The 26687-nt window shown below is 42.0% G+C and overlaps 1 protein-coding gene across 4 annotated transcripts; it reads right to left on the bottom strand.

Moving 5' to 3' along the window:
• Positions 1-1152: 1152 nt before the first annotated feature.
• Positions 1153-26687, bottom strand: znf512b (zinc finger protein 512B). Of its 4 annotated transcripts, none has more exons than XM_070839608.1 (17): positions 26446-26687; positions 24793-24927; positions 15529-15608; positions 15244-15372; positions 14726-14901; positions 14338-14615; positions 14162-14233; positions 13167-13301; positions 12531-12658; positions 11273-11365; positions 8249-8347; positions 7420-7671; positions 6943-7284; positions 6490-6591; positions 6251-6313; positions 5531-5629; positions 1153-5090 (listed from the first exon to the last, which is right to left on the bottom strand). In XM_070839608.1, the coding sequence occupies exons 2-17, from the start codon at positions 24923-24925 to the stop codon at positions 4746-4748; spliced, it is 2526 nt and encodes an 841-aa protein (XP_070695709.1). In that variant the 5' UTR covers positions 24926-24927; positions 26446-26687; the 3' UTR covers positions 1153-4745. The 4 variants fall into 4 exon arrangements, with proteins under 4 accessions (XP_070695709.1, XP_070695710.1, XP_070695712.1 ...); XM_070839609.1 differs by having other exon boundaries at positions 7420-7569; XM_070839611.1 differs by lacking the exon at positions 15244-15372.

Genomic DNA, 26687 nt, shown 5'->3' with positions numbered 1-26687 from the left:
GTGTTGGGAGCGCTGTTCGTGCTGAGGCATCATGGGGCTTGTAGGCGTGTAACGGTTTAGAATCAGAGGGCTTGGACGGCATTAAGTCTCCCAAACAGACTTCAAGTCCCAGAATGCATCTGTTCCGTTCTTTCGCTCTACAGTCAGCAGCATGTCCAGTATCATAATCATACAGGGCCTTTCCCAAAGCTGGCAGTTCAACAGGCCACGTGTGTGATTTTAAGATCTGGATACTGTACTGATTTATAGTTTTATGTTATTTTATTACATACATATACATGTTAGTTTGTTAACATTTTATGAGATTCAGTTATATGGCATAATTATAAATACATATCATAATCATAAAACCATTTATATTATATATATTATTATTATTGTTATTATACAATACACTTGATAACTTAATATACAACTAAAGTGGGACCATAAATTAATAGACATATTCACTTGCTGCTGTTACAAATGCATCAGGGTGACTGAATTAATAAATCCTACATCATAAAAAATAAAGACCAGCATGAAAATGTTAAATACCTCACACACTGGGAAATACCTTTTCTGTAAAGCTTCTTTAAAGCTGGTGCAGTGCTTAGCGCTGTTGCCTCACAGCAAGAAAGATCCAGGTTCAATCCCGCTGGTTGTGGCCCTGTCTGTGTGGAGTTTGATTGTTGTGCTTATCCAGGCACTCTGGCTTCCTCCCACAGTCCAAAGACACGTAGGGTTGGTTAGTCGGTGACTCTAAAATGCCCTTAGGTGTGAATGTGAGCGTGAATGGCTGTCTGTCTCTATGTGTTGGCCCTGTGATTGATTGGTGACCAGTCGAGGGTGTACCCCACCTCTCGCCCAGTGTACGCTGTGATTGGCTGCAACCCCCACCCCCCGCCAACCCTGAAGGATAAGCAGTATGAATAATGAACGAATAGCAGAAAAATCACAGGTGTTATTTAACTGATGATGGCTTCCTTCCATGAAACTGGCACAAAGGAGTACCGCCATAATTAATCTTGTTAGGTACACCTGTGTTTGACAAGTCAAATCATCCACTGTGATAAAAGTCTACATTCTGGCAATTACATTACATCCATTGTGATCTCTACAATAGCTAACTGCTATCAAAGCGTACTTAAAGGTTGACACGTTTGACACAAATTTAGTCAACAAACTTTTATTAATTAGTTGAGGGATACTAATGCACAGGTAATACAACAAGTTTGGGAGAAAAATTGTAACAGTTCAGACTCAAAGGAGGTGTTGATGCCTCCTATGTTAGGTTCTATACAGCTTAATTTCAGATATGGAAATCTTTATTACATCATTAGTCTCATTTCACCTGTTACCTATATATCATAACCAGTTATGAGCTACAACATCTCTTAAAACTCAGTTTCATCACAATGGCCCCGACAACAGAGGTGGATGCCATTTCCTGCTTTTGAAGTAGGTAGCATACAAAACGAACCACTGTTGTCCAAATAAAAGGGAAAATTCTAAGGCTGTCTAAGGGGATTTCTAAGGATTAACCTTGGTTTTGGAAATAACATTGCTAACAAAGGGAAGACACTTGAGCCTGCTGTTTCCCCAGGTACAAAAGTCACACCACACACAGTCAGGGTAACTAGAAAGCTCCAACAACACTCCTATTTCAAGCCTATTTCATGGTATAGTAAGTGCACTAAATACAGAAACAAACACACATACATATGCCTTGTTGTCCCATATTGAATAGGTAATAATAAAGGACTCTCTCAATGTGTTTGTCATCGTGTACTGAAAAAGCTCAATTTATGTGCATCATCAAAATGGATAAAATAACAGTGTATGCCGACACATAGGCCTACAATGTTCTTTGTGGTCTACAAATCTTTTCAACCATTTTTTTTGTAGATTTCATAATATGTAAAAAGCGTTTTCAAAGCAAACAAATAAAAGTAGGGGAGTGAAAAAAGCCATACAATTTTGAGAAGACACATCAATATCAAAATATCAGCAAGCCAACAAAACCAGCTAAATATGGTGTATTGCTGTACTCTCTAAACATGTTGCAGTTAGCTCACACTGCGGGATAGATATGTGTTTTCCACATCATAGGAAGACAGATAGTAAAGGGTGTGATAAAATATAAAATACCCACTGTTAAAAGCAGTGCCTAACTATCATATTGCAACACCAAAGCTTGTCAGGTAAACACAGTCAATGTGACGTCATTAATGAAACGAGTAACAAGCAGCTGATGAAATGATTCTGTGCCGCAGCATAACACTCAACAAAAAGTGTTACCATTTCTGACATCCAGTCATTACAAAGGTGCTAACTGTTTTATACACACACACACACACGCACGCGCGCACACACACACACACACACACACACACAAGGTCTGAACAACTCATATCGAAATGGTCCGAAGACCAGTCAGTGCTTGTCTAACTTATCTTCTTTGTCAGTTTAACCTGGATAGAAGATAAAGGTCCATCCCACTAACAGAGACAGACAGATGCATAATCATCCCCACTTGAATAAACTCCATTGGTTGATTAATAATGGAGGAATTCAGCTCAAATCTTTGCTTTACAATATAAAAGGTCACGGCGAAGGGATGACACCACCTGGGACACACACATTTCAAATTTAATGTTTCTTGGAAATGTTCTGCTGACATCAGGGCTTGATTTAAATGACGGCATGGACTTCTGTTGGTGCAAAGTTCAGAGGACTTGCCAGTAAGGAGAAAATGGCAGGATGGATTAGTGGACTTACTGATGTATCAGGCCCTTAAGGTAGAGTGGCAAGTAAAGCACCCTTATTAACTCACAAGAATATCCTCACATCACAACTTTACCCAAAGCTATCAGATTGCTATCTAGGTAATACACACAAGAGAATATAAAATAGATTTATGATCTGTCTTTTTTAAGCAAGCAAGTCATTATTTTATGGACATAGACTGCAAATATAAATCAAATATTTATGGAGTTTTCATTTGCTCAAATCATTAATATAACTGTGGATTCAAGTATCTACTTTAAACACGTTAAAGTGAAAATATTCTCTGATTGCACACATTTTAGATTGAAAAGTAATTCAATAATATTGGATTATTATCATTATTTTTTTTAAATCTGAAGCTAAACTAACATTAAGTGGCAGAGCAGCCGTAAACCTCAACATGACCAGTTATGGCTTTCTGTGGCGAGTCATAATTATACGGTCGTGTTGAATTACAGATACTATCTAAAATGAGTTTATCATGCTGCTCATTACCCATGTAAAGACAAATTTAGTTTTTCCTCTAGTTAAATTTTTTATTAGAGTAAAATATTCCTGCTCCTGTTGCCTGACAGCCACTAGGTTAGGTTGAATATTCCTGGAGTGCAAAAATACAAGAGGGGAGTGAGAAGGGTTAAGGGTTAAAGTGCAAGGCAATAAGTTTTAGCATCCAGGAATTAATTCATAAACATCATTATATGTGAATCTTCATTTGCAATTTTTCTGTTTAATAAAAGATCTTTTTTTTCCTCAACCTCTCTATAAAAGATAGCATTTTTATTCTCTCCTCAGCTCTTTGATTCAAGCTAAAGCGGTAGCCAAAATATGGCCTCCTTTAAAATGGTGTCACATCATTTGATTGTGCTGCAATGGTGCAACAAGCTTCACACAAAATTCATCCTTCTGTCCAACATTTAGCTTTATCAGTTCTATTTTTGACAGAGTGCTTCAAGTTTTTTTTTTGTAGTAAAATCAATTAAACAATGCCATATTAAGTATTACTGTAACTAACTTATACCTTACAGAAGAAAATCTCAGTCATTTTTTTGGATAATCTGCTTATTCACTTCAGTGTAAAAGAACTGTGGAAATAGTCTTTTGACACTTCATTGTGGTGGTCGAAGCAGACACCATTCATCGTTATGTAATGCAGATACAATAGAAATAAATGTCACTGATGTGATAGCCACATTGCTGTAGGAAAAACTGAGTGAAATATGACAAGTGACTGACCGACATTTTAGCTTATATGACATTTGCTCACTTGAAACATGAAAAGTAAAAAAAACAACAAAACATTAAAAGTAAAACAAGAAAGAAATAAAAAAAAAAAAAAATCAAGTTTAAAACAACATTGCACTACAGCACACACTGCAAAAATTCTGATTGCTCGTGACCCAATTGGACGTGTCAGGCTTGAAAATGAGAGATGGCATCATTGCTTTGAGTATATAGATATATAGATATAGATATTGTTTATGTACACAGTACAGTATATCTGTGAAAAAAATGTGAAAACACTAGCTATCATTAAATGACTTCACCATGCTAATAGAATAACCTTTTTAAAACCTCTCCAACACAACATGAATCTTGTAGAGAGAATTACTCTGCATTTGTTTGAAATACTACCTCTGTTTAGAAAACGCTATCCAAGTAGAGGTCAGGATTTTATCTTTGATTACTACTGACACCCCTGCTGTGAGTACAGAAACTGAAATGTGTGCCTTAAAAAGGAGACAAAAGTGGAATGGAGAAATAAAACACTGCTGTTGCATGAGTATCGTTTATAACAGCAGACACATTAACTCTGGGGTTTCAAAACCAAGATTTGTCCTAAATGTGTTACTTCTTAATGGTTGATTTAACTTGCTTCTCAGTGCCAAGTTCTTGTGGAGTTAGAAAGGTCTCTTAGGTTCCTGGTATAACATTTACAGTAAGCATCCTCTCTGGCTCCTGGGTCGACAAAAGCAGAGCTACTCTGACAACGACAGCCTCTTGGGTTTGCTTCGTCTGGCGGCGGAGGGGATGGGCGGTCTGTTTTGGCCTGAATTAGCACTGTCCGTTGGGTCGGGGATCAGGGAGGGGGACTGTGTTGGGCCCGAGGGAAGGTTCACGGCAGGGGTTGAGTTTGGAGTAGTGGTGGGTGCTTCAGTTTTTGTTTGGAGAGGTGCGACCACAGGGGGGCGCTCTTTGGGCTTGCGGCCCCTCTTCTTACCAGTGGTGGCGCCGTTCCTCACCTCAGCTTTGATGCCATTGTTCTCCGGCACTTTACTCTTGCTACTGGAGACCACTTGACTGGCTGCTGCACGAAACCAGTTCTAAGGCAATAAAACACTCTGTTACTGAACAGCTCAATCTCTAAAGAAGGAACAGGAGCAGGTATACATATACATGGTTTTACTGTGAATAGTAGGGCAAACCACCGTGTGTAAACACAGTAACATGGAGCCCCTGAAATCCCATTAGACAGTAATTATCTAGGATGTAAACTTGTGGATTATCACTGTGGAGACAAAATGTTTACATCGAACAAATATGTTATTGTGTTACACATACTGTATTTGAGGGAGTGAGACCAGTATGATGTGCCGACGAGATATGTATAAACTTCCCACTTAATCACAAAACCAATAGGCCATAGACTGCGACTCTGCAGGTTTTTACTATACATTAACAGGAAATGCTGCCCACAAGAGTGCAATTCCATTAATACTAAATAATAGAGGGGTTTGACAAGTTTACACTGAGATTGACCCACCTGTGAGTGTGTCTTGCTGATGTGGTACTTCACACCGCTCTCTGAGCTAAACTCCTTCTGACAGATCAGACAAGTGTACTTTCCCAGCTCTCCACCACCCTGCAGAACACGCACACGCACACATACACACAAACACACACGCAGGCACAAAATATATATTAATATATATTTTTTATATATATATTAATATATATTTTGTAGAATATAGACATTAAATATTACTATTTGCATTTGTTTCTCATACCTTTGCATTGCTATCATGTGTTACGGGCTATTTTTCAATGTTTATATGTTTTTAAATCAGGTTAGCAAAGTCTGTGGCATCATTTTTAGATATGCATACACATGCTGCAATTGTTACTCCTATCCTATCAGATTTTGCTTCCATTTTATCTCCTCATCTTATTTAACCTAATTTTCTTTGAAATGTCTTTGCTGTTTCTGTTTTTGTTTTGCTGCATTCATTTGCTTTGTTTTCTCTCTCACTGAGCAAATCACCACACAAACACACATTAGAGGAAGATTAAACAGAAATAGAAGTTGTGATGAGAGCATAAACAACGCTGACCTGGCTATGAACTACAATATGAATCTGGGTTAAAATTCTGTGAGAATTCTATGTGTCTGTGTGTGTGTGTGTGTGCATTCTTATTTTTACTATAGTGTCTACAGAAACCAATGTAATCAGGTTGTTACTTTGCTGCAAGTGAGTCTTTGTACCTGGCTACAGTTGGCGAGGTGGGCTTTTAGTCCTGACACACTGGAATAGACAGCTTCACAGTTCTGAGACAAAAGAACAAAGTCACTCAATCCGTATTACTGCCAAATCAATAGCCTCATTATTATAAACCTAGGGCTCAATATTAAGACAAATCTCTGAGTCAATGTTTTGTATAATTCAAATATGCTAAATAAATATTCCACATATGGTGGCACATCAAATTGATCAATTTTCTTACTTCATTGGTGCAGCAGATGAAGCCCTTCTCCTTGACTTGGTTCTTCCAAGTCTCCAGTAGGTCTGGGCTGAAGTTGGGAAGGCCAGGACGGGTGTAGTTTAACTACATAAAAGAGAACATTCGTATCAGTATTCCTGGTAGTGTTGCAATTCTAAAGTATATGTATAAAAAGGAGTATTTATCTGTTGATGGCACTTTTTTATCACTTAAACCTTGTGTGACCTTTTGTGAGGTCTTTTTATGAGCAGGTTGGCTTTGATGCATTTCAGAGTGTGGTCTTGTTTGTGCGCTTGCATGTGAGTGTGTGTTGATAGTTCTTTGGGTGGAGATGTCTTCTCGCAGTACACAATGCTGCCATATGCCTGTATCTGTGCCTGTGTATGAAGTGTGTGTGTGTGTCTACGATGTTCGTGTGGATCGTGTGTGCTGAATGCGTCCGCTCTCTGTCCTCACCCTCTTGCTATCGGGAACCAGGTCGTCCTTGATGCGGCGCTTGGTGCCCCAGTCTTTGGCCAGCTCATCCTCTGCTATCTCTTGCAGGTGAAACACTGCCACCTGAGCTGACCGGCGCCTCACTCTGCCACTGGGGGTCCGTTCAAAGTCGTCCCCATGGTTCTGATTCTGTGCTGCTTTCACTTTGTCTCGCTCCCTCTCTATTTCCTTTTCCCTTTCCTTGTCCCTTGCTTCTCTTTCCTTCTCCTTGGGCTGGCTGGACGGTACCTTCTCCAGCCAGTCTTTCTTCTCAGGCTGGCTTTGCTCCTTCTTGCCTCCTGAAGGACACTCCTCGGAGACCACCTGGAAGAGCAATAGGACACTTTTTTGAGTGGACAATCGGATAAACGTGGGGTACTGATTACAGTGAAATGAAGTAACAAAACAGCAGGAAATCCAATAATGCCTGTCTGTCTATGTCTTCTAAGATAGTCTTACCCTCTCTTTGCCAGTGTTGTTGTTGGTGTCAGTGATATTGTCCTTGTTGTTGTTGGTGGTGGCTGCAATGGTGGTGGTGATAGTTGGGGAGTGTTCGGTACGCACATGGTAGTCCCTGCCAGCCTTGGAGCGGTAGCTTTTTCCACAATGCTGGCACAGAAACACAGGCTTCTCATCGTCAGAGAATTCTCCTCCACAACGTTTCTGGTGGTACTGGTAGCCCATCAGACTGGAAAAGTGGGCTGAACAGCCCTGTATATGTGTGCGTGTTTGCACACATAATGTTTATGTAATCATGTGAGGCCAGTGACAGAAATGAGACAGAATGAAAACACACATTAAGCATGAAAACTGGGTAAGTGGAACGAAGTGCAGGTTTAATGGAACAATATCACTGCAACTGGTCAACATTTTGTGGTTACTGTTAGAGAGACAGAGAAAACAGGAGGAAACTGCTCATTTTTCAGTGTGAGGACATGTCACAGCAGAGAGTCTATTTTTTGCAGCTCGCTCTCTTCCTCTCTCTGCCTTTTGCACTCTAGTGTGAGTAATGGGAAGCAGAGTGTTGATGTGGTTTTGGGCAACATGTCAAGAACAAGGCATAAAGGAAAAAGGAGGGAGAGAGGTAAAAGGAGGCAGACACAAAAAGAGGAGCCTGAGGAAAAGGGAGGAACAAAATCGAAACTGGCAGATGAGGAGAGAGGAAAATGTGACATGAAAGACAGAAAAGTTGGACAAATGCAAATGAAGGACACAAAAAAGCAAGAGTAGTAAAGAATGAGAGAAAGGAAAAGAGAAAGGGACACGGGAAGAAAGAGGGAGTGCATACCTCACTAGGACACTTGATTCGTCCCATCTGTTTGAGCACTCGGCGCAGCCTTTCTCTCTCCTTGTGCTTGTCGCCCGTCTGGCCTTCGCTCCCCGAGGGCTGAGGGGGAACAAACACAATGTCGCATAAGGGTGTCCCACCACAACACCTCCCCCTCCCTCCTGACATTAAAAAAATTATGATAAAAATGTGTTTTCCATCTCGGGTGTTCACACTGTGCCAGGATCATTAAATGGTTTCATGGTGAGGCTGTTACTCAAGGCATATTTATGACAACTGTCAAACCCATGTTTTCGCTCAAGTATTGGCTGGTGCCAAACCCCAGCCAAGACCAGAACAACAGATGGCAGGGCTGCCAGGCAGGGGAAAGAAGAGAAGTGCAGGGGACTGAAGAGTCTGGACTTACTGAGGAATCCCAGTGGAGCGAACTTCATGTGTTTTCTCATGTGTTAAGACAGAAAAAGAACCGAGATGACTGAAACACAACCTTGGCTTTCTACAAAGGTAGGAAGGAGATAAGATACTTCACTACTTTAAGTAAATCATGCTCAAGCCTACAGGCAACAGAACAGACAGCAACTCAGCGACTGATTTACAAAGGAGGGCAGAAACCATGAAACCACATCAGCATGTATTGCTAATCCCTCTATCAGAGACAGAGAGTGCAAAAGAGCAGGCACAGGCAAAAGAGAGTGGGCGAATAGGTGGCGGTACAACAGTAGCAACAGCAACATCAAGGTCAAACTCAGTGGGTGACCCCTGTCCTTCTGTCAGCCCTTTGTGTTTTCCCACACTGCACTGGGGCTGTGCCACATGACCGCACTTAACAACACGCTGGTCCAGGGCAAACGCCAAATCATATAAAAATCAAATCAAACTTCATAGCGCTGCTTATGCAAGAATGAAATGCAAACCGCTTCAACGTAACAATGATAAACAATAAAAAAACATATAATAATGCAAACAGAAACATTACCAGAGACAAAGAAATATGAAAATAATCAGTAAAATAAGTGTCCAGTTCAGTATACAAAAACGCTTCTAACACTTCTATGCATATATGAAGACACTGTACCAACGGATTGGAACAATGGTAAATCAATATCTCACCTAACATAAACCTCTATACCATGAAGAATCTATTCTGTCTTGCCAAGGACACAAAATAAGTGTCTTCCTGATACATTTGAGAGTCACTCTGTTAACCCTCCAGAGTCTTGGGGTAAAATGGCCGTTTTTTACTACTTTTCATTTTATCTTTGTGTTTCCCATTAAAACTGTTTAGCTTGCTTTCTTTGTGTTTGTGTCTTTGACGCCGACGGGCGGTCAGAGACTCTGAAGAGTTAAAGACCTATAGTATATATACAGCCCTACAACACATCATCCTTTCATGAAGGTTATAATCAGTTGTTTTCTTGTTTTCAAGAGGTGTAGATTCAACAGTATGGTCATTTTGGAAGACGTAGTTTACGGTGCTAATGAACTGTATTGTATCATTCAGAGTGGTGTTTCTGTTATTTAGCCTTCCCTCCTTGATATAAATGGGGCGGTTTCACCAAAACTCAACATTATAACCTTCATGTAGGGATGATTTATTGTAGTGCTGTTGCATTGGACTGCATTAGCTTTTGCTAAGTGTACCTAATAAATTGACAGCTTAGTGTACGTGTGTGAATACATATAAAATGTCCTCAATGACCCTAAACACACTACAACAATATATAACATTAACAACAATAAATAACATAATTAATAACTAGATATACGGAGTAATAACAGAAAAGCACACTGCTTGTTGTAAAACAAAACAAAAATGTCTACCTAAATGCTAAATGTTCTGATGTGATTTTTTTCATTAAGTTTTTCTGTAGATAGAAAAGAAGAGTGTGACACTAGTCAAACCTGCAACTCATAAAAGCCTTCTTTATTCAGCAGCTACTTGAGTCTAGAGCACAGTCACTGACGCCAACACACTAACACAGAATTATTACAATGACGGCTTTCATCCGGTCACAAAAGATTTAATCATCTAGTCTGAAAAATGCTGCAGGAAAATGTAGTAGTTTGCTAAAGAAGACTATGTATGTGGTGAAACCTTTGAGCATCATAGTTTTAACACATATACAGTAGCGGTGTCTTTTGCTCCGCTGGAGTGGAATGCTGTCAATAAGGTCTGGGCACAACAGGTCCAGACTGAAGACAAATGGTGGTTTCAAACAGTTTAACTTGGCTGACACAGATGGCACAGTCATCTATCATCACTATCATCACTATTAAACTGACAAGCATAAGCACCCAAAGCCCATCACACACATACACATGCATGTGCACATACAGTATAACATATATTATTGCGAAGTGTGGTCACCCAAAAGACACCAACAAACATGCTGTACGCGACGCGGCTTGGTGCACGTACATTCATCAATCTTTCATGCTACTTTTTGAAACAGGCTGTGTTGAATTATTCAGCAAACTTCATAGCAGTACCATAGCTCTAATGCAGGAGTGTCATGATAATATCTTAATGAAGCTCTCTGCTGTAGCGTTAAGACAGCCGCATAAAGAAATGTGAGCACTTCAAGGACAAGAATACCAATCACCAGTTCAAATGTGCGATCGTTTACAAAAGGGCATAGCAGCTGACAATGAATATGCAACGGATGAGATGTATTTCAGCTTGTGGGAATGAAATGTGTTCTTCGGCTATGGATTGGTAAATATCTACATGCAGGACAACCGAACACAGAGAAAGCTGACACTAGCAGTAGCGTACGGTGGATTTCTCTACATGAAGTCACAGGTTCAAGGCTGACCGCCTCCTGAATGCGTGTAGTGGTTTGATGTGGTGTCTAGTAACTAACTATCCTGTTCAGTGGGTCAGTGTGACAGTGGTGAAACATTAGCTCTCTGAGTCCTTAAAGCATCCTCATCTGGACTGCTGATTGATGTATCAAGGGGCAAAGATCAGTCAAAAAAAGTCATAGGGTACTAATATGCATGTGTGTGCCTCTGTGGATGTACCTTGGTGCTGTGTTCAGCCATGGTGTGGTAGTTGAGGCCGGCCTTGGACCTGAACTGTTTGTGGCACTGCTGGCACTTCAGGGCATCCTGGAGCTGCAGGGGTTAAAGAGCAAACGGAGGATCAAGTAACATTTCTATGAAAGGAAACGACCACATAAGGCAGTCTTGCTGGCTATACTCTTTATTGGATCTATCAATACAGCAACATTTCATCTGTAACCTAATAGAATTTGGTATGAGTGCGCAAAGGACACATCAAGCAACTTGGGGAACCAGAAAAGCCAATTTAACACGCAGTGTTCCTTTTCGTAGATTTATCTCCTCTCCTCAGTATTGATTTGGAGTCAGAAGTGTTTTGATGGTGAGTGACCCAGTGGTAATGTGGTGATTCTGTCATTGCTTAATGGCATACTGTCACTGTAATAGAGTTGAAGGGGCCACTGGGCAGAGGAGCCATTAAAATGGCTGTAGGAACACAACTCTCTGAGGGCCTAGAGGCTACTGCTCCACTCTAGCTGGTTTTTCCTTAGAAACAGCTCAATAAAATGCAGTTGGATTAACTTCTTCCGTGCTTCACCCCAACCTCGTTTATTACTATTAACACAATTGAGTGCAATGCAAACAAACCACAGAGGCGTTCAGTGCCCTTCCCCTTGATACATTTCAACTGATATTAGCTTTCGTATCAGAGCAGATGAGTAGGGGATATTACATGAGAAAACTGGTTGAGATTACTGTACTGAGATACTGCCTGATGTTATTTCTACAGCCTTCCAATCAATATCATTACTGTAAAGGCTCCCTAGACTCTGCACAATGGGGTCCTCAGGGAGCGGTATCTAATAACGTTGCAGTCAAAGCTCTAACCCAATGTAGAAATGACAGCTTTGGGTCGAGAAAGCTTTATTTCACACTCAAGATGTCAAAAACACTGATATAAAAATAATGATAGCAATTGTGGTTCCCAAAGGTTTTGTCAATATGTAAAGTGGTTTTTGTTGATGTAATATATGGATTCTGCCTCAGACTTCCGATCAGATGAACACATTATGCTTATTACAGAGTGTCTCATGTTACAAAGGATCCTACTTAAACATTTTCAGATCAAAACAAGCTTGTAAAGAGGCGTTTGTCTGGGAAAAGTATTAACTACTCTGATAGAAAAACATTTTTATGTTTTCGCAGCAAGCGCTATCAGATGTTGTGACAGTGCACCCACCACCTCCCAGTCTGAAAAACAGCTGTATCACCCACTGACCTTCTGGCAAATCTCCATGTGTTTCTTGAGGCCGTGGATTGTTTTCCTGGTGACAATAGAGCAGGTGGGACACACCACTTCACCTCGCTCTGAGATTGCTCGCTGCCATTGGGTGTCAGGAACAGTACCTTAGAAACACGTGGACGTAGTGTTACTTTGTAAGTTAGTCAGTCAAATATTATTGGTATGGCGTTCTCATGGGTATAATATTGCCATTTGTGTACTCAGTATTCCCCTTTCCTTGTCTTACAGTTTGGTTTTATGCTTGTGTTCACAAGTGATATAGTGCAATGAGTGAGTTAACAAACCCTTATTGAATCTCTGATGAATGTCACAGTAGTGTAGTGACAATTAGTTGATTAACTGATTAGCAAAAAAATGATTTACAACAATTATGATGATCAATTCAAAAGGGAAGTGATTTATTGGTTCCAATTCCCAAATGTGAGCACTTGTTGCTGTTCTCTGTTTTATATTATTGTTATTGCATATTATTGGGCATTGGACTGTTAGTTAGACAAAACAACAATTTGAAGACATTACATCTTCACAATTTTTGACATTTTATATACAAAAGATTGATTGATTGATTGACTGACTGGGCAAATTCTTTAAAAAACTGATCTAAGCGTTCACCAGAGCTGGCTGTGGCTTGGTCTTTCTTTGAGGACTGACTTGGGGTATGTCTTCTCTGGGGCTCCTCACTGAACCCACTCCCCTCTGATCTCTTCACACGGCCCGCCTTCAGCTTCTCCTCCACCTTAGACATACCTACAACACACACACACACACACACACACACACACAGACACATTCCCTTATAGACACAGTCATGGCATTAATTAATACTCCCACTGATCATATTCAATGTAAAATGAGAGATACAAGAAAGGGTCAGATAGAGGACAATGCTGTACAAGAGAAGTACTAAAAAAGGGAAGTTGATACTCGATATAAAGTGAAAAACAGGTTATTTTCACTTATATTGAATCAGTGACAGTCGGACTGAAAGAGAGCAAGAGAGACCAGCAAGTCCTGCAAATGGTGGATAATTTGCTTAATAAGTGATAAGTAGTTTGCAGCGTTGTGTATGCTATATGACTCACCAAACATTTTCAGCATATGATTGAGACAGATACAGAGCGAGCCTGGGAGAGCTGTGTGTATGCGATTTGTGCTTGGTGTGTGAGTCACTGATTCATTTAGGCGGATGTGAAACACCTCTACAGTTGACACATTTGCACTGCTAAAAAACCAGCGCCATTGATCAGCAGCAGGGTGTGTTCACAGTCACTCACATAGCCCATCAAAGTTTTTTGTGAACAAGCCCACAACCCACATTCCTCAAACCTAACTTAGAGTAGTGGTATATATGTCCTCCCATGGCTTCCATTATTCAGTGAATAATCTGTGGCCTGCTGGTTTGTCATTAGTCAATGATGAATCAGCCGGCGCATAGTAATAATCTCTTTTCCCAACTTCATTTACTCACTCATTAATATCACATGCATTGCACATTATTACACAAGGTTGTTTGATTGCTATGGGAATGTGTTCATAAGAAAGCATTGTTTAATGACAACAGGATATCAGTAAACAGTGAAAGGTGAAAGGTACATTTTGATAATTACCTTTCAGTCCAAACGTTCCAGATATAGAAGGCTGCTCTCCAGTGAATTTCTTAGGCGTTTTCTGCTTCCGCCCTGGCTCGAGAGAAAATCACAAAGCGAGAAATGGTCAAACAAATGCAGTGCAAGCACATAATGAGAATATGTAGTCCATAACAAAAGATATTGTGTAATCTTACTGTGCCTCATTCGCTCTGGGTCCTCATCAGGGAAAGAAGGGGGAAGACTGCCCCCCTCACTTTCACTGTCGCCCCCATCAGACGACGTGCTTTGGGACTGCGACTGCTGGGACTGAGGCTGGACTGGCTGGGACTGGTGAATCTGCTGTGAAGGCTGGCTGTGGCTGTGCTGTTTCCTCTTCTGGTGGGCCAGCTCCCCATTCTGAGAGGGTGTGGACACCTCGTGGGTCTTTTTCACTTTGAAGAACACCGGGGAAGGGGGACTGTTCTCCATGGGCCTGGATTCACAGTCAAAGGGAGGACAATTTGGGCAGTCAGCGTTATGACGTTACTAACACCATTCTATGGGTCAGTGTGGGTGGGAATTTGAGCTCTAAATCCCAGTCACCTTTTCTTGGTGTTGGACTTGACAGGGGTCTTTTGAAGCTTTGGCTGCTCATCCTTGGGCTCCATACTAACCCTGTCTGGGTGGTTCCACAGCTTGTGCTTCTGCAGGCGCACTTTTGTAGCAAACACCGCCTCACAGTAGGGACAGCCGTGACTCAGCTTTTCGGCTACGGTGGCCTGGTACAAGCAGACACATGAGGAAAGGGGATTTAGAGTGAGCTCTCTCCCTAAAAGAAAATAAAATGCAGTGGGTAGTTGTTACTGGAAACCTTCAGTTGACTTATCACAGTTTCTTGAAACAGCTCATTTATGGTCAGTTATCACTTAATAATTGGGGTGTGAGCTTTATAAATTCTCTGGAAGTTTAGACGCTGATTTAAACCAGCTTCACAGATGATTTATCACCAACTGCTATGGTCCTTCCTTTGATGCTTTATCTTTACTGTGATCCACTCTCTACTCTGAAGAATTAGGTAGAAATAGCCGCATAGCAGGAAAGAATAGAGGTCAGTGACTCACCCCCTGGCAGCGTTGATAGTGGTACTTGACGCCATAGATGCTGGGAAACTCTAACCAGCAGCCTGAACACGGACACTTAACCCTGGAGCGGCGCTTAAACTCTTCCTTCCATTGTACTATCATATGGGCCTGCTCAGGGGTGAGGAAGAGAGAGTTCAATTGAAGCAAGGATTATCGCTATACTGTACTGTATATTGTGCATATTCATGGGGAGCTGCCTACTCTGTGCCGCAAAAAATGAAGCCCACTTCCAACACCCACTCAGTTCGAAGGACAGATACTCACAGGGATGCTTCTCAGTTCCTGCACTTCTGCTTTCGGACGACCTTTCCTCTTCCCCTCTGCTGGCTCATCACACACCGGACCTGGTGAAATGAGAGAGAATACCATTTCTGAGTTAGAGCAGTGTAGTACTGCCAGTGCCTCACATTTATGGAATAGAACATTTTAATTATAAGGGGTAACACTGCGATCCCGAAGACTGGAAGCATTCAGAGCTTGCAGTGTTCTTGATCTAAAGACTGATCTAAAGTTCTTGATCTTTAGTTCTTGATCTAAAGACTGACAAGTTGCCTTTGACTTTAAGCACTTTTAGAAGTGTTAAATTGCACAAAGCTCCGCATGAATCCCATTTTAACTTAACACCTTTTCAAACCCCCAAAATCCATAAATCTGCTCACATATTCTAAATAACTATTGACATGCACACATATGATGAAAACAGATATACCCAGCCATGGAGGTGTGTGTAAGAAAGAGGGCAGTGTGGGTAAAGGCCTTCTGTTGAGCCAAACAGATCAGCTATAAATCGCTAGCGCCTGTGTGAACCTCTGACACAGCACACAGCGGACCGACTGCCTCAGCTCTCTCTTGCTCCCTCCCTCCATCTCTCATACTGCCGCTTTCCTCTTTTCTCACCTCCTGTTAGGCTTCCTCCCTTTCCTTTCCTTTCCTTATCATTCCCTCCCAACACCCTTCCCAATCATTCTCTATATGAACTTCGGAGGACAGGCAGTTCACTGGCTCATTACTGCTCTCTTCTCTGCTACAATTAGACCTCTACACTATCAGCCGTGCACTCTATTTCCTCTATACAGTGCTGCTTGAGAGAGGGAGAGAAGACGGGGGGAGCTGACGATGAGTGTATGCATGTGGAAGAAGAGAAGGGGGTGGGGGTGGAAAAAAGAGGGAGAGGAGAGCAGAGGATGCTGAGGGAGAGAGGAGAGAATTGCAGAGGCAGATGACTTCTTCCTCTGACCAAGCAGAATACTGAATGACAGTGCTGCAGGTAGGAGCTGAGGCTGTACTCTGCTCTTCACAATGATATATCTTTACATGTGCTCTCAACTCCCCTGCATTGATCTGGCAAGACCGGATAGAGGCAGCAGAAACAAAGCAAGCAGGAGACAGAGGTGCTGCTAGAGCCTATTCAGTCATATCAGATCTAGAAAATGTCAAAGAGAAACTACTCGAAGTAGAGATGATAGTCCCTTTTTTTTTAAGTGTAATGTAGCTGTGGTCTTGCGTAGACTCTCTTTTGAATCCATTTCACTTCCCCCTGAGGAACAGGCCGACTGCTTTCCTCTCCTGCAAACTTATTGACAAGCAGCGACAGGATGGGCACATGCCTAGTGTAGCCCATTTGTGGCAGGTCCTAAACAGGATCAGAGCACTCTGTGTGCCGACCAGGATTATAAATATGGTTGGAGGATTTTTCATCAAATAAATGAATTGACTTCCTTCCATCATTGCTCATACAAAAACAGGTTATGCTGGCAGAAGGATAGCCTTCGACCTAAAAAACATCTCTCTGTGTCAGTGATGTTAATACGTATAAAAACTCACTCCGGGCCTAACCTACCATGACCTCCCCTTCTCGTCTGCCTCTGTGTTTATTTACACAGTATCAGCTTTCCCTTTTTACCTCATTTGTCTTCTTTTTGTTTCTCACTCGAGCACAGACACAAACACATGCTGACGGATTATATGTAATCTTTACTTCACACTCCCAATAATAAGATAGAAAGAAAATACGGCAAGGCTGAATAAGATTGAATGAGAAGTAGCATAGCATTGCTGGTTTGCTTGCGAGTAGTTCATGACACAGGGTGTAAACACACACATATAAGCGTACACTGATACACACAAACAAGAACACAAAACCATTACCAGTGTGTGTGAGTGTGATGCGTGTGCATAAATATGAGTGTATTAATATTCTCCAGGCGACAGAGCATTTCTCTATTAGCTGTCTGGGTAGCAGCTGGAGAGGTGATGCAGTTGGCAGTGCAGCTCTTGTGCTGAGGAGGAAATTGAGCATGCATTCTAATTCCTGTCTTAGAAAATAAAGGTCTTGTAAAAGAAAGGCATAATTAATGAATTCGGCTCTTTGGAAAGATATGTTCTTGTTGCTATGGGAATACACTCGTCTTAGTTACCACTATCAGAGGCCTCTTTCCATCAAGCAGAACCATTAGGTCCAAGAGCTACAATGCATATAGTAATGTTCACACAAAAGCTTAGGCAGCGTGGGTGCCGGTGCAAATACACTGTAAAAATGTAATATACAACAGCAGACTTGTCTTTCCTGGGGTGAAATGTGCAAACACAATAAAATGTGCTCAGTATCTTTTACTTTGCTCTGCTTGCTTGAGTCTGGGTAGCACTCTCTGGCACACTCAGACGTTCCAGCAATCACAAGCATTGTCTTGGTATGAAACAAAGCTGGCCCATTGTGTCAAATCTAAACCCCTGGGTCTCAGGCACAGGCCATGGGGATAAAACAGCTGTTCAACTAATGTCAGAGTATGACTCGCTCCCAGCTGTCTGCAACTGTTGCTCCACAGCACTGGTTAATCCAGACAGACCAGAGGAGGAGAGAAGAGGAGAGAAGAGAGGAGAAGAGAAGAGTCAGGACCCAGGAGTGCTGGCAGCTGCCTAATGATCTCATATAACCTCAGAGTTCTCCTAGCTACGCCTGCAACTGCTCCCCCTGAGTGCAAGGGTGCACACATTACCCACAAACACACACACACACACACACACACACACACACACACACAAGCACACGCACAGAACAGTCATTTGTTTTCCTCGACAAACACTCACACAGGAGCCTTTGTCTGTGTCTGCACAGTAGGGTTTAGACATACTGTAGTTTAGAAAGCGAACACACACAAACACAAACACCACTCACCACTGACACAGCTCCATGGAAAGAAGACACAGTATCAGTACTTCCTCAATCTCAACAGACAACAGATGGGAGAAATTGATACACCTGGACACATTGCAGGGTGAACACACTGGCAGAGTGGAGCCATCTCCTTCACGTTTAAGCTATTCTGGTTCACAGTGAATGCAACCACTGGACCTCGCTGTCATCTTCATGTCATGTCATGTTTCTACTTTTTTTTTTGCTTTTAATATGATCCACTGTGTTTTTACTTTTGCTTCTTCACAACTCTTCTCTCTCTCAAACATTCTCAGTTTCAAAGCACGTCAGCACATGCACACACACCTCCTACTACTTCCTACATTTTTCCTACATCTTATTTTTTCATCCTGTACTCTAATTTCCTCTCTCTCTCTCTCTCTCACACACACACACACACACACAAACCTTCTCATCATATACGCACCTCTCTTTGGAGACGTCCCCATTATTCCCTCCCAGTCAGGCCTGATTCCAGACAGTGAGTAAGACGAAGAAGAGGAGAGGTGGAGCAGCACCAGAACAGTCTTGCTACACAGACACTGACTAACTGAAAGAAAACCAGGCTCTCACTCTCTGTCTTTGTTTTTTTTCCTTTCTCACTCTCTCTCGCTCTCTTCCTGCCCTCTCTCTCCCTCTCCGTAAGTGTGTATCTATGCTAATCTCTTACATAGATACACCTGTTGACACACACACACACACACACACACACACACACTCACACAGAACTAATTTGTTATCATATTTACTGTATTTCTGTTTTTTGTGAAAACACAGCAGAATACAAAACACTTTTTTCTTTGTTACACTCTCTCTAATAGTGAAACTAAATGACTTTGCAAGTGTTAGAGGGATGTAGGGAGGCAAGTAAACATGATAATCAATAAACAGCATCATCTGCTGGGATCTCTCTGTGGTGAAGAACACATGAGCTACTTGCATCATACTACTTTCTATAATCACATTGGGTTAAACTTTGGCATTATACATAATGTATGAAGATTCTCTCATTTACATAGATCTATTTCCTTATTTAAAGTCAGACTGAAATCCCTTTTTGTAGCTAAAATAATGTCAGCCTGTTTTTTTAATGTGGGGGGGGGGGGGGGGGGGCAAAGTGAAGAAACTTGTGCTGTAGCCTACATGTTTTGGGCAGACAGTGTGTCGTTAGCAGTACTGAAGAATGAGAAGCACAATAGCATCTAATTGAACATTTACAGGCGTGTTTACTGTTTTTTACAGTAATGCTGTTCAATGTGCTACAGCCGAGCAGCTAATTAGCTATCTAGCCTGCAAACTGATTTCAGTGGTGCACTTTTCCCTGGAGAGTGTTTGTTTGGTTGCTTGTTCAACAGGCTAAGGTGAAGGACAAGATGAGCATTCATGTTTGTAAGTTAGATAAGATGGAGGCTTTAGCAGGAAAACTTCAATGGGTTGTTGTTCAAAGTCTGTAGCAGGCTGCTGTCTGGCTCAGTGTGACTGTCTGCTCTACCTGTGATAGAAAGCTGCTGAGGTAACTGCTTACTTGGCTGTATCATAAAAGGTCTCCTTCTGCATAGAGGGGTGCCTAATGGTATTCTGTTGAATTTATGCAAAGTTCGTATGTACCACCATGAAAACACGAATCGAATGTAAATTTCTCCCTTTTGGTTTCTGTATTTTATTCTGTAAGAACACAGGACAGGTGATTCACACAACACATAGAAGAAAATACCATTCAATTTCAATTGTACTTAAGAGCCAAGTTCAAGTGAAGTCAGTTTTTTTATGTAGCCTAATATCAAGAAATCACAAATTTGCCTCATGGCGTTTTATAATCTTTACAGTAAACAACACTCTTAAACCCTTGATTCGTGTAAGGAAAATCTCCCCACAAAACTCCCTTTAACGGGGAAAAAGCAGGAGATCTTCTTACTAAATAACTGGTAATTAGTGCCCACTGTAAGAAGAGTGTCCTAAGCAAAAACTATTTTCTGTGGTCTGAACCACTGTATAGGGAATCACTTTGTGCAGAGGCCAGGAATCACCACACAGACCTGTGGTGGGCTATCAGTTTACTAACACCACTAAACCACACTTAAAGCAGCCAAATCAAAGAAAAGACTTGGCTTGAGATTTCTGCTACATAATCTGGTGACTCACAGTACCTCAACGGCCTCTTCAGTCCTGCATTGATTTTAAAGCTTTCCACATCAGCTGCATGCTTCATATTATTGGAAACCTAATCTATTGCCTGATGCCCATTTGGCCCATGGCCAATAGCGTGTTTAGTGACATCCAATCACAACAGCTTCAGATGACTGCCCACATATGTGGCCAGTGAATTCCTGGGGGATGATGCTGACAGGTGAACTGAAAGCAAAGCAAATAAAACATTTTAAAATCTAAGACTGACTGGGCAGAAAATTTGAAAAATATACATAAATCATGGTGGGATTTGATATTTATGCACCGAGGCATGTTGTGGTGCATATACCAGCACCCACGAAAAAAGGCATGTGTTTATGCAACAGCGCATACAGTATATGCAAGCCAGACAGACAAAGCCTGCTCCAGACTGTTTGCAGTGCCCTCCTTATGGACAGTGACTCACCAACTCAATCTCTCTCCTCACCTATTTCCTTGTACTCCTTCTCATCTGCCATCCTAAAGCCTGCCAAATAAAGGTGTGACAAAGATGACAAAGGACTCTCCTCAAAACGAAATGCAGCATCAGGCTGAGAGAAGCACCAGAATCCAATTTCATCCCAAAACAAACATTCTGTGAACTATAGCTCTTTATCGATTTTATCTTTTGGTATTTCACCGATTAGGCACACTCAATGCATCAACAGACGAGAAGCACAAAATATATGGAATATAAGACGTGAGGAGAGTGAGGATGGGTGGTGGGGATAGTGGGTGGGAGTTGGGTGAAGAGGGCTGCCGGGATGGAATGGACAGGGGTAGGAATAGTGAGGCTGGAGGCCCGGTGATTCACTGCTGCTGCTGCTGCTGCTGATAATTCTACCTAATAGGTGAGACAAGCTCGAGATGAGGAGTCTGAGGGAGGGTGGAGTCGAAAGGACTGTTAAGTTTGGAGAACAAACGAGTGAGAGAAAATGTGAGAATGCAACAGATAGAGAGGAAGAGCAAGAGATTTTTGCTGAGGCAAATATGCAGGATCAGCAGATGGCATCTGTGGGCCTGAAATGAAGGTCCTGCAGTCAGAGTAGTGGACTGTCATTTGAGAACTCGCACATGCACACACACACACACACACACACACACACACACACACACACACACATGTAAACACAAACAGCACAAGCACATTTAACATTCACACATGTAAAGCTACACAAACCCCCCAACTCTGCAGCACCCATCTCCCCTTGCACACAGTGTGCCCAATGAAAAGAGATCAGGTAGGGTACTGCACCACTCTCCAACAAAAAAGGTCACACACACACACACACACACACACACACACCCCGCTCATTTATGCTTGCATTGATGTTTGCAGAAAGGGGTTACTTTCAGGGCTAAAGCATTCGGCAGAACAGTATTAGTTCTGTCCAAATAATTTCAGTGGAGGTTGTTTAACAGCTCAGACCACTGGTGGAGAAAAAAAATGACAAAACTAGAGCTCTAATAAGATGTTAATATGAGGAAAGTGTGAGCATGAAAAAAGAGAGACAGAGAGAGAGAGAAAGACAAAGAGAGAGCAAGTCCTTTCCAGCAAGTTGTCTGGTGTGGCAAGGTGACAACTCAACCACACCAATCTAGGAAAACACACAAACCCAATTTGCAGCCTTTTCCATGTGTAAAAGCATAGACGGAGTTCAGGAAAATACTAGTACAAAAACAGTCCAGCCAGACAGGATTTCGTCATTGTGAAATCATGAAACGTTTCCGACAATCACATTTATCGACGGGCGGGAGAACTCAAAATCCGACATGGTATAACAGTCCAAACTTTACATGGAAGTGGAATGAAAAAAGTAAAACAAGCTGGAGTAGTGCTACCTGGTTATCAGAGGAGCACACTGTGCACAACGGGCATAGACTGAGCACTGAAAAAACTCCACAGGGAGCCTCAGATATTGATGCCTTTCTTTCCCCAAACTGAAGCTCACAGGCCCCCCTGGGATAGACAAGCTAGTGCCAAGCTCATTATGATTAGCACTGTTGCATTTCTCCTCATCATTAGCTATAGAGAGCTCAAGCTAGTCACTGATGAGTAATAAGCTGAGGGGGCCAGATTTGTAAAGATGTTTTTTTTGTATGAAAAGGTAAAGCACTTTGAAGTAAATAGAATTGCTGTTTTACTGGAGGAACTACAGAAAGTCCAATCTCAGTCAGTGAACATCTTCTTACTTTCAGCTACATCTGAGTGAACCATAACACTCACAAGTTATGGTTCGGTGATTAGGAAATACAAATGCCATTGTAATCGAGTGCCTTTTGGAAATGGAAATTTGAATTTTCTCATGCATTCCTTATGCTCCACTTTGTATCTAAATCAGTTCCTACTGTTACACTACGTTCTCCGTGTGTTCCTGTAGCCTTTTGTTTCCCCTTAAGGTTGCTGGATGTTTTTAGAGAAACTTCAAACCTCATAATCACATAAAGCTCAGTCCACTGGTTACTAACTAAGCCTCTCTAAAGGCTAGGGAAACCCCTGGTAACGTTCCAGATAAGAGCAACTTTCCAGCCAAACAAGACAGTTGTTCAACTACGACATCGTGGAATGTAGATGATTATCTTGTGCAATCAAATTGTGCTGGAAGCTGTCCTTAGCACAGAGTTGGCAAAAACGGTCTCCAGCGCATAGACTTGTAGTATGTAAAACACTGCTAAAATTACTGTGCTGATATATTTGTAAAGCTCTGCTTTAATGAGAATCAAAGCAGATCAACTGTGGAAAAAGAAAACGAAATAAGCTGCAGTTTCAAGTTACCAGAAAAAGTCCCGTAAAAACCAAGCCGCCATCACCTGTGACAGCGTTATCTAACAACACACATACACACATACACATGGACACACACACACACAGTCACCAGCAGTACTCATTAGTAAATCTAAGCCAAGTCGGTTTCTCTGAGTTCTAGCCTTCAAAAGTCTCAAAACGATCAGCGCAGAGAGCACTACCGACTTTAAACTGATTGATTTATAAACACATCTTGTTTATGGAGTAATAAAGTGTAAAAAAAAATCTATAAAACATGAGACTGAGAGGCTGCTGAGAAATAGGCTGTCATTCAAATACACAGTGCTCTGCTACAATAAATTCTTTAAGAGGAAAAACAGCACATCAGCAGCCTATGGCCTGTATACAATGAGGAGTTGAAGATCATACTGTGAGCCTCTGCTATTCTGCTAACTATCCAACGATTAGGCAGATAATGACATGAAATTAAAACAATTTAATAAATGGCTTTGCCATTTAGTGAGAAAAAAACTGGCCCGCACTTTCCTGTACAGTCAGTTCTGTCTTGGAAAATAAGCTTTGTATTACTATCCATGGCAAGCACACACACACACACATGGACACACACACGCACCCACACAGGCATGCAAATCCAGCCTACAGGGCTGAATATTAACACAGAAAGAAAACAAATTGAAGCACCTAGTCTAGCGTTGGTGCTGTGCGTCTGGGAATGAGAGGCTATTTTGTAGCAACCAAAACAACTGGGTCATATTAGAACAGCCCCAGTTTTCCAAGTCTGCCCACCTCTATTAACAAAGTCACGAAGATCTGCTGGTTATTGGATTGAAACATAATTCCCCAGTCCGGCTCTGTCTTTCCAAAATCTTCCATCTCCATCCAGATGGCTTGGGGTTTTCACTCATGTCAATGCTTGGCACTACTTGTTTGTTTGGTGTTCTCACTGTAAGGCCGTCCGAGGAAAAATGTTGTACTTTCCAGGCCCTTCTGTGGCGAGAGGTGTAGAATTACAAACCATTGATTCTTAGTAAAATATAACCCATTCAAAAAAAGCAACAGGAACAGTTACGTATTTGCTATGCTGATCAAATTCTTGAGAAAAAAAACACTGAAAGTCTGAGCTTCTAGCCTGGAACTACTAGAGCGAAACCAAGATAAAGTCAGCTGGATACAGAGACAAATGTTCAAAAATACACATCCAATCATCACATGTGTGTTAGTCTGCCATGTTGTATGCAAATTACAGCTAGTCTTTACACTACATGGAACTCATCCAGGAGTAATCAGTCCAGGAGCAAACCTGGATCACACAAAGTAAAGCTTCTCTTTGTGAGGAAACACCACCCAGATATAGAGTCACACACAGTTTTCATTTAACAAAGTGCAGCGGCTCATCACTCACTATGCTTGTTGTTGTTTTCAGGGCCTGGCGTGGTCCTGACAGGCTCCTGGGGATGTCCATGCTTGGGGGTCCGGCCCCTTGGCAGCCCTGATGAGGACAGCTTCCCATGCCTGGGGCCACTTGGGCTCTCCATGTCTGCAATGGCAATTGAGGAGACACAAACACACAGGAGAGTTTAGTAAAGCTAGAGGCAATATTGGGATGTTTTTTGCCGCTCACTAATTCTGTTCAATTGCTTGTCAAAACACTATTAGCCATGTCCACTGCATCAATAGCTTGTGATGATGCTGCCTCCTTGTTCCACAATGCACTTTCTCCATCGGTGGTATTGGACTGAAGGCTAATCTGAGTGCAGACATCATCTGCAGCGGTAATGAGGGTGTGACCTTCCAAGTTTAATTTCAAAATCAATATTCTCACTTTACACGCTAACTCCATGCTTTGCTCATTAGACAAAAGATGAGTCAAAGACAGAGTCTAGGGACAAAAGGCTCCTTTCCTGATCAGCCCTGTCTTCTTTCTTTATTATTAGTGTGATGCATCTCTTCATCAGATCAAAGTTTTTTTTTGTTTTTGCTTTAAGTGAGAGCTAACACTTGTTTGTTGACTGTTAGCTTACACAGTATAGTCCACCAATGCGTTCTAAATGTCAACCCGTCACCATCCATGGTGAGCCTATATGTCAGTTTTAGGGCTCGGTGTGCTGAGCCCTCATTCTCCATCAGCGTGGGACAGTCTAATGGATGAAGGCTGACAATCGCTAATTATGCTAAGTGGGACTGATTACGGCCCGACATGCTTTCTCTTAGCACACATTGGTGCCTCTCTCCTAATGAATTACAGCAGCACACAATGGGTCACTCAGTGGGGGTCACCCGGTGTCTGTTTACGAGCCGCGCCATTCACTGTACATTGAGCGATGATGGCTCATGCATCACAGTGATAACGTGCTTTGCTAAAAGTTGACTTTAAAAGGCACGGTGAGCTTTCTGCACGATGCAAGTTGCAGAAACACTGCACACATAAACACACACACACTGACACTAGACACCTTCCTGTTCCTGTGTGAGTGTGAGGAGAGCTGCAGACCAGCACTTAACTACTTAAAATACACAGATGTGGTGGTGACAGAGATAAAGAAGCAGTGAGATAGGCTGCTGAATTATCACTAGTTTAAAATCATACCCTGTCATATTTAATTGTGAGCTTCAACAGCACTTTTTGTATTCAATGCATCTTATTTCCTTTGTTAGAAATAGTACATTTAGAATATTCTATAGGAAATGACACTTTTTTAAAGTTTTGCTCTGGCGTTTGTACAACATCCCTCTTTTTTTTTTCATAAATAACATTGCTGATGTTGTTTTCATAAAAGAGTAATTCTACAGCCCGACATTACCATACATTTAGCTAGACACAACAAAACCTGGTGACACCCACTCACATCTCCTCACACAATCTGCTGACAAACCAACCTGGAAATAAGTATTTTAGCTCCACACGTGGCACACTGCCATGCTATGTGTGTGTGTGTGTGTGTGTATGTGTGTGAGAGTGTGAGTGTGAGTGTCAGCTACAACAAGGTTACAGACTTGTCTATTTATGTGGTTAAGAGGAAGAGTGCTACTCTTCCTCCAGGTCGGCCACACCTACCTGAACTGTCGGGCAGTCACCCAGCAGTGGGGGCCGGGTGGCCCCGGGTCACCCACGTGAGGGGAGAGGAGGAGGGGAGGAGGGGGAGGGGGGGTCAGGAGACAAGCACCTAAGTGGGCGTCTTTCCACCAACGTTATGTTACATGGCAATCACACCTGCTGTGCGTCAAGGAGCGGTCAGACCGGGGTTGGGGGGCCTGAGAGGAAGCGGACAGTCGTCACCGTCGTCCTGTCCCCCCTCT

Source organism: Pempheris klunzingeri, chromosome 11, assembly GCF_042242105.1.
Source record: "Pempheris klunzingeri isolate RE-2024b chromosome 11, fPemKlu1.hap1, whole genome shotgun sequence".
Lineage (NCBI taxonomy): Eukaryota > Metazoa > Chordata > Actinopteri > Acropomatiformes > Pempheridae > Pempheris > Pempheris klunzingeri.
This window is presented reverse-complemented; position numbering and strand designations above follow the sequence as displayed.